Below are 17,038 nucleotides of genomic sequence, written 5' to 3'. Positions count from 1 at the left end.
TTTCATGGTTCAAGTATACAAACCTCTTACTTTATTGAAAGAGACCTCCTTCCAATGCCTCCCTTTACTAATTCAAGCATGAAAAAGGAAGTACACCAAATATCAAAAGTATTATTCCATACAGCTCATTTCACGTCCTAACCCTGAATAAGGAAAACCTGATATAACATTAATGATGGTGATGAATGATGGACTAATAAGGCAAGTATAACACTTTAATTTAACAATGAATTGTTTACTTGAATGCATCAAACGATGGATACACAGATGAACTGAGACTAATCAAGTTATTTTTTACAGTGCAATCCAATACTTACAGGTGAGGTTGTAAGCACATTTTAAAAAATATTTTAACTGAATTTCATGAAAATTTAGAAAAATTTGTAATCATAAAATAGTATTAAAGGTAACCACTTGTCTACAAAAATTCTACCTTGACTGTATCTCACAAAAACACATTCCTTATGGTAAAAACCGCTTCATTATCTGAACCTGCAATGAGTACAGAGCCTTCAACATCTACTGAGTTAATGGGTAGTGGCGATGGAGGGATAATGCTTGTTGTATCAATTATCCCTTGAGCAACGTCACTAGTTAGCCAGACACTTATGCTAGATCCTGGAAAAAGAGTAAAACATCTAATAATGTAGAATGAAATTAAAACTTAATAAAAATACAAGATAAAATAAGTTTTATAATACAAACTGATAAAATATGCATGCTATTCATTTATCATGAAACCCTGCTCATTCTTTGTGTTGTCAGCCTTTGACCACTGGAGTGTAGGAAAAGAGAAGAGCCACTATGCATAAGTCATCAGTTTTCATAAGTTGATTTACCAGAGCCATTATGTATAAGTCATCAGTTTTCATAAATTAATTTACCAATGTATTTTATAACAAATTATAAATGATTTGGAAAAACCTATAAATCATGCATGCCAAATCTCAATTTAGGTGGTGAGGATTTGAGCTGGCAAATCCCCAGATGCTGAGAGGCCTAGAACTAAATGGTGGAAGACTATGAGTACAACTCTCTAGAATGTAACAAGTTTAAAACCTAAGTTTATTAGTCATACTACTTACATGCCTTTTCTTGACTGTGTTCCAGTTCATTGTGTGTAAAGAAAAAATCTAGTAATGCCTTCTCTATACTCCCAAATTCTCCACAAATACCACCATAAGTACTAGTATTTAGTATGAAAAGGCAAATAGCACTGTAGTGCTCACAAATTTTTTATGCTTTTTACAAATATAGTAACTAAGGCATGAAGCTCATTACCTCACCATGAAAATAAAAGCACCAAGAGCTAGATTGCCTTTACTGTAAAAACAAGCTTTGACAGCAGGGAAAATCATATTTTTAGTAGACACAGCGATTCCTTAAGGGAGATACCCACCCTTATGATCCAAGTGGCACTCAAGACATACCAACTAATATAAAGAATTCTCTCATAGTTGGTCTACCCAAAACAGTGTATTGTCAGTACAATTATGGAATATAATCAGACCCAAGATAGGACGGCTCTTTACAGGTAGGCGTTGAGTTACGACGGGGTTAGGTTCTTGCATGCATGTCGGTTGCATGCATGTCGAAGTCAATTTTAACGTAAATTGGTTTACAATTTAGTCTACAGGTATATATAGGCTACCCACAGCCTATATATACCTACCATGGTTTTATCACCTTGAGTATATTTTTATACCATAACTTTCTTAAGGGCGTTGGGTCGGGTATGATACATGAAACATACGCTACCGGGGTCTAAGCGATGTCAGGCAGGGCAGCCGATCGAGACTACAGGTCTACCCCAAAGCCAAATCAAAAGTCCTTCAAAAGAAGGCATCGTGCTTACCCCATACAAAAATGGGAAAAAAGCACGTTAAAAGAAGAAGCAGAAGAAGAACTTTCTTATCAATCTTTATGATAATGATTATATTCATTTGTTTTACTAAGAATTCAGTAAATTTGCCTTTTTACATTGTTGTGCTCCCTTACCATAAATTACAATAGCGAGTATTGCGTCACTCATATTGTGCTGTAGACTAGACTTAGTTTATTGTTTTAAGAAATGTTGTATAGGGATATACAGGAGAATATTTAATCAGTTGATATTATATTTCATTTAACTAATTAATCTTCCAATTCATCTCAATGTTTTGTAACTTGCCCCACATTTACATCTACATTTCATGTGCTCTGATGGTAGCCAGTGGTAACTGTATCCCAAAAAAAACCTGTTTAACCTTATTTCAGTTGACTGATGAATATTGCTCCATAGTAATTCTGTACAGTATTGTTTGATCTCAACCAATTTCCATTTCATAATGTTACAAAATGTTTTTATGAAATTTGTGTACAGGCAGTCCCCGGTTTACGACGGGTCCGGCTTACGACGTTCCGAGGTTACGACGCTTTTCAAATATATTCATCAGAAATTATTTCCCGGTTTACGACGCGTCGTACGCCGATCCGACGGAAGAAATATGGCTCCAAAACGGCAGAATAATCATAATTTGAAGGTTTTTTTATGAAAAACTCAATAAAAATGCAGTTTACATCATTTTCAATGCACCCAAAGCATTAAAAGTAAGGTTTTCTTATGATTTTCGACAATTTTTCGGTTTACGACGCTGTGTAAAAACGGAACCCCCGTCGTAAACCGGGGACTGCCTGTATTACCTGTGGAGCACAAGCATTTGATGTTTATGCATTCACATTTACTCGGGTTTTCTTTTTTTAAGTTTATTCTGAGAATGATAATTAACCGATAGATTTTGCATGGGAAATGTAATATTTTACCCTTTTTCTTTTATGAATTCATCAAAACTGTTGACAAAATTTCCTGCTGCCTTCTTCTTACCCGAACAATATGCAAACTGAATCTTCTTTTGAACCTACCGAACCATCCAGTAATTGCGATGAATTCTTGTTGACAGTCATCACCTGCACATTCCTTCAGGGTCTGAAACAGACTTCCAGCCTTTGCCTGAATGGTAATAAGGCTTAATGACATTTGGTCTTCTATCCACACGTGACAACCGTTCCATTTCACAGATTGGCACTTGCCTTTGCTTCGTAATTATAGTAGAGTTTATTGAAGCAAATCTTTAAACAGCTTCACGTATGTGTTCTTGATCCTTAAGAATTGTTGATTGTTGAATGTAGAATTTCTAGGTCACGTGCTTTGTCTTTATTATTTTTCCTCCTCATACTGATTAATCACATTCATTTTTAATTCAAAGCTTTCTCACCTTTTTGGCTGGCTTAATTGTTGAAGATGAAAGTGTCCTTTTTGTCAAAATATTGTGGCTTATTAAAAGCTTTTCAAACAGTAAATGAAGCGCAAATAACAGCTATTGTTCTTGATAGCACGAGAGAGAAAGAGAGAGAGAGAAATGAAAGCAGATGTGTTTGTGTTCATGCTTGTTAGGCAGGCCACAAACTATCAAACATTTTTTATTGTACACTGCTACAGACTACAGCTGGTGTACTCTGTACAACCAATGTAAATATTTTATATAGACGAATACCAAACTGTTAGTCAATCCTTCCAATCTAGCCAAACCTTCTTAAATTGTTTAATTGTACAATCATATACCATGCTGGATATGCAGGTTTTATAGTGCAAGGCCTGCTTTATACGCATCACTGTGGCTGCTACTCATAAGCGTTGCCTGCTCCATGATGTTTTGTAAATTTGTATAATTTTTTGTTACAGCACACATCCTTCTTCCACAAATGTGGCAACAGTGGCATAAGTTGGCCAGCCCTCCCATTAATCACTAGGTCTCTGAAAGAAAGCATCTACAAATGATTCTCACACCTTTTCACCAACGAGAGTGGTTGGGTTTGAGGGTTCACAGTGGCTACCAATAATATGGTTTCCTATGTCAAAACCTGTTTTTTGACAGCATAGCTTCTGTTTGTCCTTAGAGGAGCATATCAAGGACACTGATGGATGATAAAATGGCCTAGCTCCTAAGAAAAGTATTCTAACTACCTAGATGACAAGAGGTCATGGTAGAGTCACATAAGGGATCACATCTGCTTCTGTTCAGGATTCCATTGACGGATTAACAATGAGGGGTAAAAAAAAACCTGTCTGTGTCTTATCCATATGGCAAAGAAGTGACTTAACTTGGAATGCAGCGTAACTGCTCTGTCCTGGCAATATCTCTGAAGTAGCACAGCATCTAGGGGTATTCTTGCATTCTATTACAGTCAACCCCCGGTACTCGAGGGGGATAGGGACCACAACCAGCTTTAAATAGCTAAAATCCGCGAATACTTGAACCTCTCTAAAATCGCTTATAACTGCTCATTTTAATCGTTCAAACACCAGAGACCCCCTCTAAAAATGCTTATAACTGCCTATTTTAATAGTTCAAATGCCAAATATACCTTAAACCATCATCCTGCAACAATTTAATATCTTAATATAATTTCAATATCACTTTAATATAATTTTAATATTTCAATCACTTTACTATCATTTCAATATGTATCATTTCTGAGCATTGTATCTATAACGGTGAGAAAACCAGTTTAGGAGATTAGCTACCAACAGGGTTTGCTATAAGGAGTTCTCTCGGGCACTATAGGGGGTCTCTCCTGAACCTATGGAGGGGAGAGAACCAGTTTTTTACCAGTCAAAGCTTAAAATCTGTTTCTTTCCAAATATGTTTCTCTCTCTCCCTCTCTCTCCGAGTTATTATTCAATCTTGTTACTATTATTATAGGTATATATTATTATTATTATTATTTAATCTTATTATTTCAAAATTAGTACTTATTACCTGTATTATCACAGATACAGTATTATTAATTAATGTTGTTAATCTTAATATTAAATATCTGAAAATTAGTAAATCATTTTTATATCATAAAAAATGTATTTAGTCATGAAAATAACCTGAAAATACAGCAATTAGTGAATACTGCCCTACGAAAAAAATTCGCGAACTACCAAATTTTCCACAATTTATTGAAAAATACATTCCACAGAAAAATCTGCATATAGGTGAAGCCACAAATCCTGAACCATGAATAAGCAGGGGTCGACTGTATAATGAGGCCAAGACTTACCCCCGACACCTACTGACAAACAGTGCAGTGGACCCTCTTCCATCTCATGACAGTAATGTTTGAGGAACACTGTGACTCTGATGGCCACTTCATATACTCACAACTTCTTCAAAAGAAACATTTCTAAAGAAAGCCACAAGGTGCCTACCTTCTGGATGTTATGGGAATTGGGAAGTGGGGGGTCTGCCTTTGTAATCAGAGGCACTATGATTATTCTCAACCCGTGCAGTGAGAGCAACTTGATAGTTGTAGGGTGTAAGAAAAGAAGATCAATTGGGTACAAGGAGGATTCCCTCTGCAATGGGTCCTCATCCTTGAATAGGAATAACAGAAATAGGAAATAGGAACCCTTGCAGGAGCATGTCTTTACAGTATGGAGTCTGTGCTAAACCCACAAAGTAAGGGGTCAGACAGCTCAGCCTCATACGCCTCAACTGAGGTAGATCGAAAAATTTAAGCTTCAGTCATATATTCAACCAGGTTTTCTGTGTGGAGGTAATCCAACCATTCCTTTGTGTAGGTGTCAGATATAGGGGTGGCTGAAATGAATGGCTATATTTCTGCCACTGACTAGTACTTCCATGTTGCTGCGGAGCTCCGGAATTTTGTCTGTACATCTTCACCATTTCAAAATGAAGAGGCAGAGAGCTGGGACCACTCGAAGGGGGTACTGGTTTTTCAGGATGGTCGAAGTGCCATGCTATATATTGGTAGTCTTCTTTATCTTCCTTCACAGAGGGTTTTTCTAGAAACATTTTGTGACAAACAAAATAGCATACATAGGTTATGGGTTTGTACTAAACAATCAATTAGTTTGGGAGACACGTTATCAACATACTAATTTGACCTTAATCATAATTAAAGTTTTTTAAATCAACAAACCTGATGGCTCCCTGCTATTTTTGAAAGGCATGCTGGAAGGTCTATCATTGGCAGAAGCATCCCAGTGAAGAATCTGACCATCTGTCCCACAAGTAAATAAATGCTCAGGAGATGCTGGGTGAAATTTGACTGAAGTAACTGTAAATAAAAATATATATGAGTATCGGAAGTGAACTGACTGTTCAACCACGAATTCATTCTGAGATCAGAATCCTAAAATAATTCTATACCAAACAACAACATACCTGCAGCATGATATGAACCCTTTCTGTTTTATAATTAATGAAAATGAATCATAACTTGTGAGGAGTCTAAACTGGCAATACTGGAGGGTGTGGGAAAAGCACTTCTGCTGGGGAACTAAGCCCTTATAAGCTTTAGGATTTTTTTTAGATAAATATTAATGAAAAGTTGCCTTTTAAAAGCAATACCTGATGAATAGTGTAACTCATGGAAAGATATGTAACAGCCAAACTCAGTACAATTAGAGGTACATGAAAAAAAGCAAGCTTATACCCAGATTAATATACAAGAAAACAAATCACGGTTTCATGCAGCTGTTCTGTCCTCCATCATGCTAACACTAAAATTTTGTAAGGAAACAGCAAACCCTTTTGTTTCATATTCCACCACTAAGGAATTGGCTAAAAAACTGAGAGATGACCTTATACAACTTCAGTTATCCACCAAATTTCCTTTAAAAAGAATAGAGATATGGTATTGTATAATATAGCATTTTCTTCTTAGCTAGTTGCCTCACTTATTTTTCATATTGAGATTTTTCATTATTTACTCCTTCTTGACAATTCATAAAATACCATAATACAGTAGCAAAGTGAGTGTGGAGAGCAGAAACATCACAATAAAGCACAGAGGGTCATCCATGTCTCCTATTTTTCTCTTACTTATCCTGCATACAATTATTATTACAATGGCATCTTATGCTTTTATTTTAGAACCCAATTAAATATCTAGAATGTTGGTTATGTAAAGGCTATCGAGGATACACAGATTACACAATGTCTCTTAAAAATAACAATTAGAATTCTTGTTGAAGTTTAAGAGATGTGTGCCTTACATGTCAATGAAAGGTACAAATGTATTATCTCTTTTATCTGCACTAAGAGATCCAAGGAAATAGTTTATAGAACAATGGGACAGGGCTATATTTCCTTTCCACTACCTCTAAATGAAAAAAGGTATAGAATAAAGGTTTTTCAATGTTTGAAACTACCTAAAACACCATCTACTCAGTTGATTTCCATTAAATTGTGTCTGCCAATTTTATGATGGAAGAGTAAATTTTTCAAAGTCCTGAGTTGACATGAACCTTGTCACACAGTACCTCACTCCCATAATTCTTAAGATGGCCTCAGTGTTGCTCCTCTTGCCTCCTAGTTTCTAAAGCTAGTGTAGTGTGGTGCCCTGACCTAGTCTCAGGAAATTTGAACCCATCCAATAATTGTTTGCCTGGAGACCCAGATTATGCCCTAAGTGTAATGGCTAAATAAATCTAACCACTCAGAATGCACCTGATTAATATCATTCATATGCCCAAGATCTGACCCACATTCACCCATTCTTTCCTTTTTCCACCACAAAGATGAATAGTCATGATGTATGTTCTGTGAATTTGTGACTTCTTACAACTTCAACTCATCAGATGTAATATTATATTCCACTCTACTTCTATTTCTTTGAAATATCACTGAATACCAATCATTTACCTTCATTTTGCAACAAATTGGAAGTCTCTAGCACAATATTTCGATTTATGATGAATTTTTGAAAAAAACTTTTTCCTTACGTCCGCGCGGTAGCTCGGCCGAAAATTTCAGAAATTCTTTCGTCATTTTGTTGTAATTTTTGCACTGTTTTATATTAGCCGTTACGTAAAGTTTTATATACGAAAATGTGCACAATTTCATGTAAAATACAACAAAATAGAACCCATGGTTGTAGCTTTTATCAGTTTGGAAATATTTTCATATAAATCTCGATAACTGCCAAAATTTCAACCTTTGGTCAACATTGACTTGACCGAAATGGTCAAAAAACGCAATTGTAAGCTAAACCTCTTACATTCTAGTAATATTCAATCATTTACCTTCATTTTGCAACAAATTGGAAGTCTCTAGCACAATATTTTGATTTATGATGAATTTTTGAAAAAAACTTTTTCCTTACGTCCACGCCAGAAATTCTTTCGTCACGTTGTCGTAATGTTTGCACCGTTTTATATTAGTCGTTACATAAAGTTTTATATATGAAAATGTGTGCAATTTCATGTAGAATACAACAGAAAATAACTCATGGTTGTAGCTTTTATCAATTTTGAAATATTTTCATATAAATCACGATAACTGCCAAAATTTCAACCTTCAGTCAAATTTAACTCAACCAAAATGGTAAAAAAATGCAATTATAAGCTAAAACTCTTACATCCTAGTAATATTCAATCATGTACCTTCATTTTGCAACAAACTGGAAGTCTCTAGCACAATATTTCAATTTATGGTGAATTTCTGAAAAAAAAAAACTTTTTCCTTACGTCTCGCGCGGTAACTCAGCTGAACATCTCAGAAATTCTTTCACACGTTGTCGTAATGTTTGCATCGTTTACATTAGTCGTTACATAAACTTTTATATATGAAAATGTGCGCAATTTCATGTAGAATACAACAGAAAATAATTCATGGTTGTAGCTTTTATCACTTTTGAAATATTTTCACATAAATCACGATAAGTGCCAAAATTTCAACCTTCGGTCAACTTTAACTCGACCGAAATGGTCGAAAAACGCAATTGTAAGCTAAAACTCTTACATTCTAGTAATATTCAATCATTTACCTTTATTTTGCAATAAATTGGAAATCTCTAGCACAATATTTCGATTTATGGTGAATTTTTGAAAAAACATTTTCCTTACGTCCAGCGGTAACTCGGCCAACATCTCAGAAATTCTTTCACACGTTGTCGTAATGTTTGCACCGTTTTATATTAGTCGTTACATAAACTTTTATATATGAAAATGTGCGCAATTTCATGTACAATACAACAAAATATAACTCATGGTTGTAGCTTTTATCAGTTTTGAAATATTTTCATATAAATTACGATAAATAGAAAAAATCGACCTTCGGTCAATTTTAACTCGACCGAAATGGTCGAAAACTGCAATTGTAAGCTAAAACACTTACAGTCTAGTAATATTCAATCAATTAGCTTCATTTTTCAACAAACAGGAAGTCTCTAGCACAATATTTCGATTTATGGTGAATTTTTGAAAAAAAAAAAAAATTTTTTACGTTTGCGCGTTACGGATTCATGCATCATATTGTGATAATATTTTCTCTGTGTTGCTTTGATTGTTTTACAGTTTGTTATATACCAAAATCATCGCAATTTAGTGTACAATACAAAGAAAAAAAAAATAATCCATTATCTTTAACCGTTTTGCTCACAGCGCGATTTGTATAAAATTATATATGAAAAATTTTTTTTGCGCTGTCATATATTTCAATATTTATATATGATAATGATATTTTTTTTTTCATTTCTGATGGTTGCATACTAAACTTCAGGCAATGGCAAAAAAAGGAGCCAAAATGAACTCTTAATCTTAAAAACTAAGCGTGCTGTGATTTTTTGAAAAAACTTTTTCCGCTTCAGCGCTAACTCCCGAACGCCCCGGCATACGGGAGACGTTTTTGTAAATAGAGGCTTGGCGTTTAAGGGTTAATAACATTGTATGAGGATTTGGACCTATTACTATCACAAATAGCCTAGGTCAGTCCGTGTGTTTGATGTCACACCCCAGCCATTACTTATAAGTAATTGTCCACTGAGGTACTACTAGTGAAAGCGCAAAAACTTTATGAGTGTTGCTGTTATATTCCTTCTGTAATTTGTAAAGTTGTCAACATGTATTAGCACTGACATTTTATCTATCAGTTCTTTCTATTCTGCAATAACAAATTATCAATTAGCTGATTTAAAAATATAAGGAAAGCTCCTTTAAAATAAATTCAGTTTCCTATGCAAAAAAAAAAAAAAGTTGCACTCAAAATCTATGCAAAGACAGTATAAATATATAATAAGGTAAAATTTACAACAGTGTTAGACTCAGTTACTCATGTGATGGGACTGAAATTATTACAAAAATACAATAATCCCCACTCTAATCACCTTAATCAACAAACCTAACAGAATACCTAGAATACTATCCCAAGAGCCAGCCAACAGCTGAAATCCATTGGCCAGTTTCATGGAAGTATCCTAGCCCTGAAATATATGAGTAGACATTCAGATAAATCTTGAGTCTAAACACTGCTGGGTGGTTGAGTATCCTACCACAGGTCTCACTATTAGTTTTGGACACCAACCCCAATCCCAAATGTGATACCTTTTCATATCCATGCTCATTAGGTAGACAACACTGAAGCATGTTGTGATTCCAAATGGAAAAAAAAAAAAAAAAGAATTTCCAGTAGTTCGAGAGTCCTCTTACCTATCACAAGGCTTCAGCACAACTTTTCAGTAAGTTTTAAGTCTGTCAGATCAGACATAAATTTAACACACTGCCTATCTGGCAAGCAAATACACCATCTTGTGGTGGGCAAACAAGGGTAAAGAGAAAACAAAGTGATATACAAAAAAATATCTTGCAAAAACATTCAACCAGTCCTGCAAGATCCAATTCAGTTAAAAACAATTATGCCAAGTCTACAGTAAACACAGGGTCCAGTGCATTAAGAATAAACTATGGCACCATGTTGATAAAACATCTGTAGAAAACTCAGTGTACAGCAGTGATGAATGGAAAAGAGCAATCATTATGCTACAAGACAAAACACATAGCTATAAAGTAGAACAAAACACACATATACATACAAAAATACCATTATAAAAATCTATACTGTATAAAATTCCAATCACTAAAATTACTGTAATGGATACATCAAACACACACAGCACAAAAAAACATGAAACTGATGGACTTGATAAGACAAAATACAATATTCTCCTTGAATAACTAGTAAGGAACAGAACTTTTTCTTAAACACTTCTTAATAAATACTTAAAACTAAACACAACACTTTAACTCGCACCTAACCGTATCAAAAATTTACCTACAGAATCATACCAAATTTATAGTTACTGAGGCATACTTAGTCACTAACTTGAAACAAAGGCCAACTAGCTAACAGCTCATTTTTTGTTAGATATAAACACTTATGCTCTAAAGTAATAATAAACTGTTGGTAGAACCATAGCAAACAACTCTAGAGAGCAAAAAATATGAAGACCTTCATACCTAGAAAGGAAATTATAAAATATCTGCTCGCAAAAACTTCTGGAACTAACTCTAACTCAGTGAAGGAAACCCATCAATGCTGTTTACAAACCTAAACTAAAATTCTGCTTAAATTACTATTATTTATTACACAATGTCATGAAAAATATATAATAAAAAAAGGGAAAGGAAAAATATAAGAATTAAATATGTAAATGACATAATAATTCTGAACAGTTCTAAACCCTGGAAATCTCTGGGAGCAGCTGACAAGTCAGCAGACACAAAAAATGATTCAAGTAACCCTTAAACGCCGAGCCTCTATTTACAAAAACGTCTCCCGTATGCCGGCGGCGTTCGGTGAGTTAGCGCCGAAGCGGAAAAAAAGTTTTTTTAAAAAAATCACAGTATGCTTAGTTTTTAAGATTAAGAGTTCATTTTTGGCTCCTTTTTTTGTCATTGCCTGAAGTTTAGTATGCAACCATCAGAAATGAAAAAAAATATCATTATCACTTATAAATATTGGAATATATGACAGCAAAAAAAAAAACATAATTGTATACAAATCGCGCTGTAAGCACAACGGTTAAAGCTAATGAGTTCATTTTTTTTAGTTGTATTGTACACTAAATTGCGATGATTTTGGTATATGACAAATTGTAAAACGATCAAATCAACACAGAGAAAATATTATCACAAAATGATGCATGAATTAAGTAATCTTGCTGGACGTAAAAAAATTTTTTAAAAAATTCACCATAAATCGAAATATTGTGCTAGAGACTTCCCGTTTGTTGAAAAATGAAGCTAATTGATTGAATATTACTAGACTGTAAGTGTTTTAGCTTACAATTGCAGTTTTCGACCATTTCGGTCGAGTTAAAATTGACCGAAGGTCGATTTTTTCTATTTATCGTAATTTATATGAAAATATTTCAAAACTGATAAAAGCTACAACCATGAGTTATATTTTGTTGTATTGTACATGAAATTGCGCACATTTTCATATATAAAAGTTTATGTAACGACTAATATAAAACGGTGCAAACATTACGACAACGTGACGAAAGAATTTCTGAGATGTTCGGCCGAGTTACCGCGCGGACGTAAGGAAAATGTTTTTTTTCAAAAATTCACCATAAATCGAAATATTGTGCTAGAGATTTCCAATTTATTGCAAAATAAAGGTATATGATTGAATATTACTAGAATGTAAGAGTTTTAGCTTACAATTGCGTTTTTTTACCATTTCGGTCGAGTTAAAGTTGACCGAAGGTTGAAGTTTTGGCAGTTATCGTGATTTATGTGAAAATATTTCAAAACTGATAAAAGCTACAACCATGAGCTATCTTCTGTTGTATTCTACATGAAATTGCGCACATTTTCATATATAAAAGTTTATGTAACAACTAATGTAAAACGATGCAAACATTACGAAAGAATTTCTGAGATGTTCGGCCGAGTTACCGCGCGCAGACGAAAGGAAAAAGTTTTTTTTTTTCAGAAATTCACCATAAATCGAAATATTGTGCTAGAGACTTCCAGTTTGTTGCAAAATGAAGGTACATGATTGAATATTACTAGAATGTAAGAGTTTTAGCTTATAATTGCGTGTTTTGACCATTTCGGTCGAGTTAAAGTTGACCAAAGCTTGAAATTTTGGCAGTTATTGTGATTTATATGAAAATATTTCAAAACTGATAAAAGCTACAACCATGAGTTATTTTCTGTTGTATTCTACATGAAATTGTGCACATTTCCATATATAAAACTTTATGTAACGACTAATATAAAACAGTGCAAACATTACGACAACGTGACGAAAGAATTTCTGGCGCGGACGTAAGGAAAATGTTTTTTTCAAAAATTCACCATAAATCAAAATATTGTGCTAGAGACTTCCAATTGGTTGCAAAATGAAGGTAAATGATTGAATATTACTAGAATGTAAGAGTTTTAGCTTACAATTGCGTTTTTTACCATTTCGGTCGAGTCAAAGTTGACCAAAGGTTGAAATTTTGGCAGTTATCGTGATTTATATGAAAATATTTCAAAACTTATAAAAGCTACAACCATGAGTTATTTTCTGTTGTATTGTACATGAAATTGTGCACATTTTCATATATAAAACTTTATGTAATAGCTAATATAGAACAGTGCAAAAATTACGACAAAATGACGAAAGAATTTCTGAAATTTTCAGCCGAGTTACATACGGGCGTAAGAAAAAGTTTTTTCAAAAATTCACCATAAATCGAAAATATTGTGCTAGAGACTTCCAATTTGTTGCAAAATGAAGGTACATGATTGAATATTACTAGAATGTAAGAGTTTTAGCTTACAATTGCGTTTTTCGACCATTTCGGTTGAGTCAAAGTTGACCGAAGGTTGAAATTTTTTGTAGTCGACGTACGGTACGTCCACTTGGCACCCAACAGACAATTTTAGTCGATGTATGATACGTCCAGTAGGCGTTTAAGGGTTAACCACTTAGGACAAGAAAACTTATGGACCAGCCACTAACCTACCAAAGCCATTGGAGGGAAATGTCTGGAGTTTGCTCAGTTACCAATAAGGGCTATGTTAAAGTAACGTGTTTGTAGTGAAACAAAGAGTACACATTAATAGAACATACCAACAGAAAACAGTGCAGGATACGCTTTTCATTTAAGTTTCATAACAGATTTTCCCTTTACTGGGTTACACAAGAAAGAAGTTCTCTCACTCCTCTGTGTCTTATGTACTTTCTGCTTGAACTCCTATCAGCTCTAGATCTCAAACTAGACTTGATGAAGACCTAATATTTCCTTGATATACTGGAACTGGAACATAGAATTTAGGCCAAAGGCCTAGCGCTGGGACCCATGGTCATTCAGCGCTGAAAGGGAAATTGAGATAAGAAAGATTTGAAAGGTGTAAAAGTAGAAAAACCTCGCAGTTGCACTATGAAATAACTGTTAGGAGAGGGTGGATAGCAAGATGGAAGAAAGAGAATATGAATGGAGCTACAGTAAAAGGAATGAAAAGGGTTGCAAAGAACCTTAAGTAATGCCTACAGTGCACCGCATGAGATGCACTGACGGCACTACCCTCCCTCTTTAAGTTTATTTTTAAAATTTCTATTTTAGCACAGATGAATGCTTCACTTGTTAGTGAAGATGATGTAAGGGGGTAAGAACCAGTGTACAGACAAAATATGGGGAGACAGGCATTCCCTGTGGAGGTTGGCCTCCATCAGGGATCAACTCTGAGCCCATTCTTGTTCCTTGTTGTTATAGACACTTTGACATCAGAATTAAGGAACAACGAAGAACTGTGGGAACTGATGTTTGCTGATGATTTAGTCATTATAGTAGACACTGAGGAAGAACTGCAAGAAAGGTTTTTAGCATGGAAAGGAGCCCTAGAAAAGAAAGGATTAAAAGTGAACATTGGAAAGACAGCTAATGATTAGTAGTAAAGACGGCCACAAAGAAGTAAACATTCAAGTGGAAGATGGTACAGTGCTAAAACAGAACAATGAGTTTAACTACTTGGGATTAATAATAGCAGAAGAGGGAGGTACTAAGAAAGCAGTGAGACAGAGAGTGAAAGGAGCATGGCAAAAATGGAGAGAAGTAACTGGAGTTGTTTTAGACAAGAAAATGCCATTAAGGCTCAAAGTGAAGATTTATATGACAGTTATCAGGCCTGTACTATTATATGGGACAGAAACTTGGGCACTTAAGAGGAAAGAGGAGGAACTGTTGGAAAGAACTGAAATGAGGATGGTGAGATGGATTGCTTGAATATCACCACTGGAAAGGAGGGAGAATCAAGATATAAGGAGAATATGTGGTATATGTACTGTAAAGGAGAAGGCTAGGGAAGTTTGTCTGAGATATTATGGCCATGTAATAAGAAGAGAGGAGATGGTACCAATCAAGAGAGCTAAGAACATTCCAGTGATGGGGAGGAGGAGTGTGGGGCGTCAGCGAATCAGATGGATGGATGTGGTGAGGAGGGATATGGGTGAGGTGGGACTGGGGGAAGAAGATGCAAGGGACAGAAATAGATAGAGAAAGTTGACTCCAGCGGCCAGCCCTGTTATACAGTGGGACTGATAGGGTTGAAAGAAGAAGAAATGCTTTACTTTTTACCATTAAACAGCTTCTCAGTTACAGTAGTCAGTGTTAAAAGAATATTAGGTTGTAAGATGATTCACTAGCTTCTTACTTGAGCCAGAGTGGGCTGCAATCACAGTTATAGGCTGGTTGATATTTCGCATATCCCACAAAGTCAGGGCACCATCCTCTCCTCCAGAAGCAACTATATGTTGCTGATTTGGATGAGCTGCTAAATTACAAACTGCAATCTGTGGAAAAAACAAGATCTCACTAAAGTCACAGAGAAGTATTTATTAGCATTTATTTATTAAAGGAATATAATAACTACACCATCTTCATATTAATAAACAATGGTACCTCGGCTAATGGATAGTCCTGTTCAAGAACAACTCGGGTTACGAACCAGATGTTAGAAAAATTTTTGTTCCGGTTTGCAAACAGTGCTTCAGGCCGCGAATGCACACACATCTCCAAAAGGTTCCATTGAAAGCGCCCCAATTTTTTTAGTGGAGGATGGAGCAACATCATAAGTACAGTGCCACTTGTATTCTGGTTTTGTTTACATTCTGAAAATCATCAGCTGACTGCATTTTAGTGACATCATCACAGTCTTTAGTTGCCAAACGAAGCTTACTTCATTGATTTTTTTGTAAATTATCAAATCTGGGTTTAAAAATTGCAACTACTTTTATTTATAAATGCAGTGAATTAAATGAAGTACGTGTGTGATTTTGTCGTTTCAGGCATTGCTTTTGCTTCCAAATTGTTTTGGAGTCTGTTCATTATTCATTTCTTTAGCCACAGCTATAATACCTGTTGCTTGCAGTCAGTGGCATACTTTCTTAACACCTCCACTGCATGATGGATGAATAAAAACATATTTGATTTTTATTTGGAAAAACAGTTTGGCGCTCAATCTGAAGGGGAAAACCCTCAGATCGATATTTCCATTTCGCACTAATATATTCGTAAGTACAATATACAAGGTCCGTTATCTCTGTGCGCTACTGTATTTGTATATAACTAAGGTTATTTTAATTCAAGCATATATTCTTTGTCCCAGAAAAACATAATAAAATTGAAAAAAAATCAGCGTTTCTGAGTTCTGAATTAATAATTTGTATTTACATGATTGCAAATGGGAAAAATTTATTCAGGTCATGAACTTTTCGGGTCACGAACTGTGTCCTTGAACGAATTAAGTCCATGAACCGAGGTATAACTGTACTGTATTGTATGCAGTTCATTTTATATTAGAAGACTTTCCATTAAAAAATGCAAAGATTATGCTAAACATATAGAGACAAACAATTCAAAGGCACAAATCCATAAATACCATCAATTTTTACAGAAGTACAAACCTTTGCCTTGTTTCATTTTCTGTTAGCCTCAACAAATCCTGAATTTCAAATAGGCTAGCCGCATTTGGGCATCTTTATTGAGTACTTGGTCTTTGACAAGACAGTTTTATAAACTTTCATGTTGTTTTTGTTGTAGCTCCTCAATGACCTATTACCTAAGTTTTTACTGTCAATCAATCATCACCTATGTATTATTTACCTACGCTTCTGTACATAGAGTAATAGTAGTTTTTCTACTTTGGCCATCATACCTGATGTATCCTATTAACTTAGCCCACTGTATAAAAAATATTGTTTATCTTTCA

At 34.8% G+C, this 17,038-nt stretch overlaps 1 protein-coding gene across 1 annotated transcript in view; it reads right to left on the bottom strand.

Annotated features, from left to right (window-relative positions):
• The window catches only part of Nup43 (Nucleoporin 43kD), a 45,875-nt gene continuing 28,837 nt past the window's right edge, over positions 1-17,038 (bottom strand). The window contains exons 6-8 of the mRNA XM_067094304.1: positions 15,482-15,620; positions 5,971-6,108; positions 1-618 (exon numbers count right to left, since the gene is read on the bottom strand). Of these exons, the coding sequence (XP_066950405.1) occupies positions 446-618; positions 5,971-6,108; positions 15,482-15,620 (450 nt within the window). The 3' untranslated portion in view covers positions 1-445. The remainder of the gene's footprint in view (positions 619-5,970; positions 6,109-15,481; positions 15,621-17,038) is intronic.

Source organism: Macrobrachium rosenbergii, chromosome 50, assembly GCF_040412425.1.
Source record: "Macrobrachium rosenbergii isolate ZJJX-2024 chromosome 50, ASM4041242v1, whole genome shotgun sequence".
Classification (NCBI taxonomy): domain Eukaryota; kingdom Metazoa; phylum Arthropoda; class Malacostraca; order Decapoda; family Palaemonidae; genus Macrobrachium; species Macrobrachium rosenbergii.
This window is presented reverse-complemented; position numbering and strand designations above follow the sequence as displayed.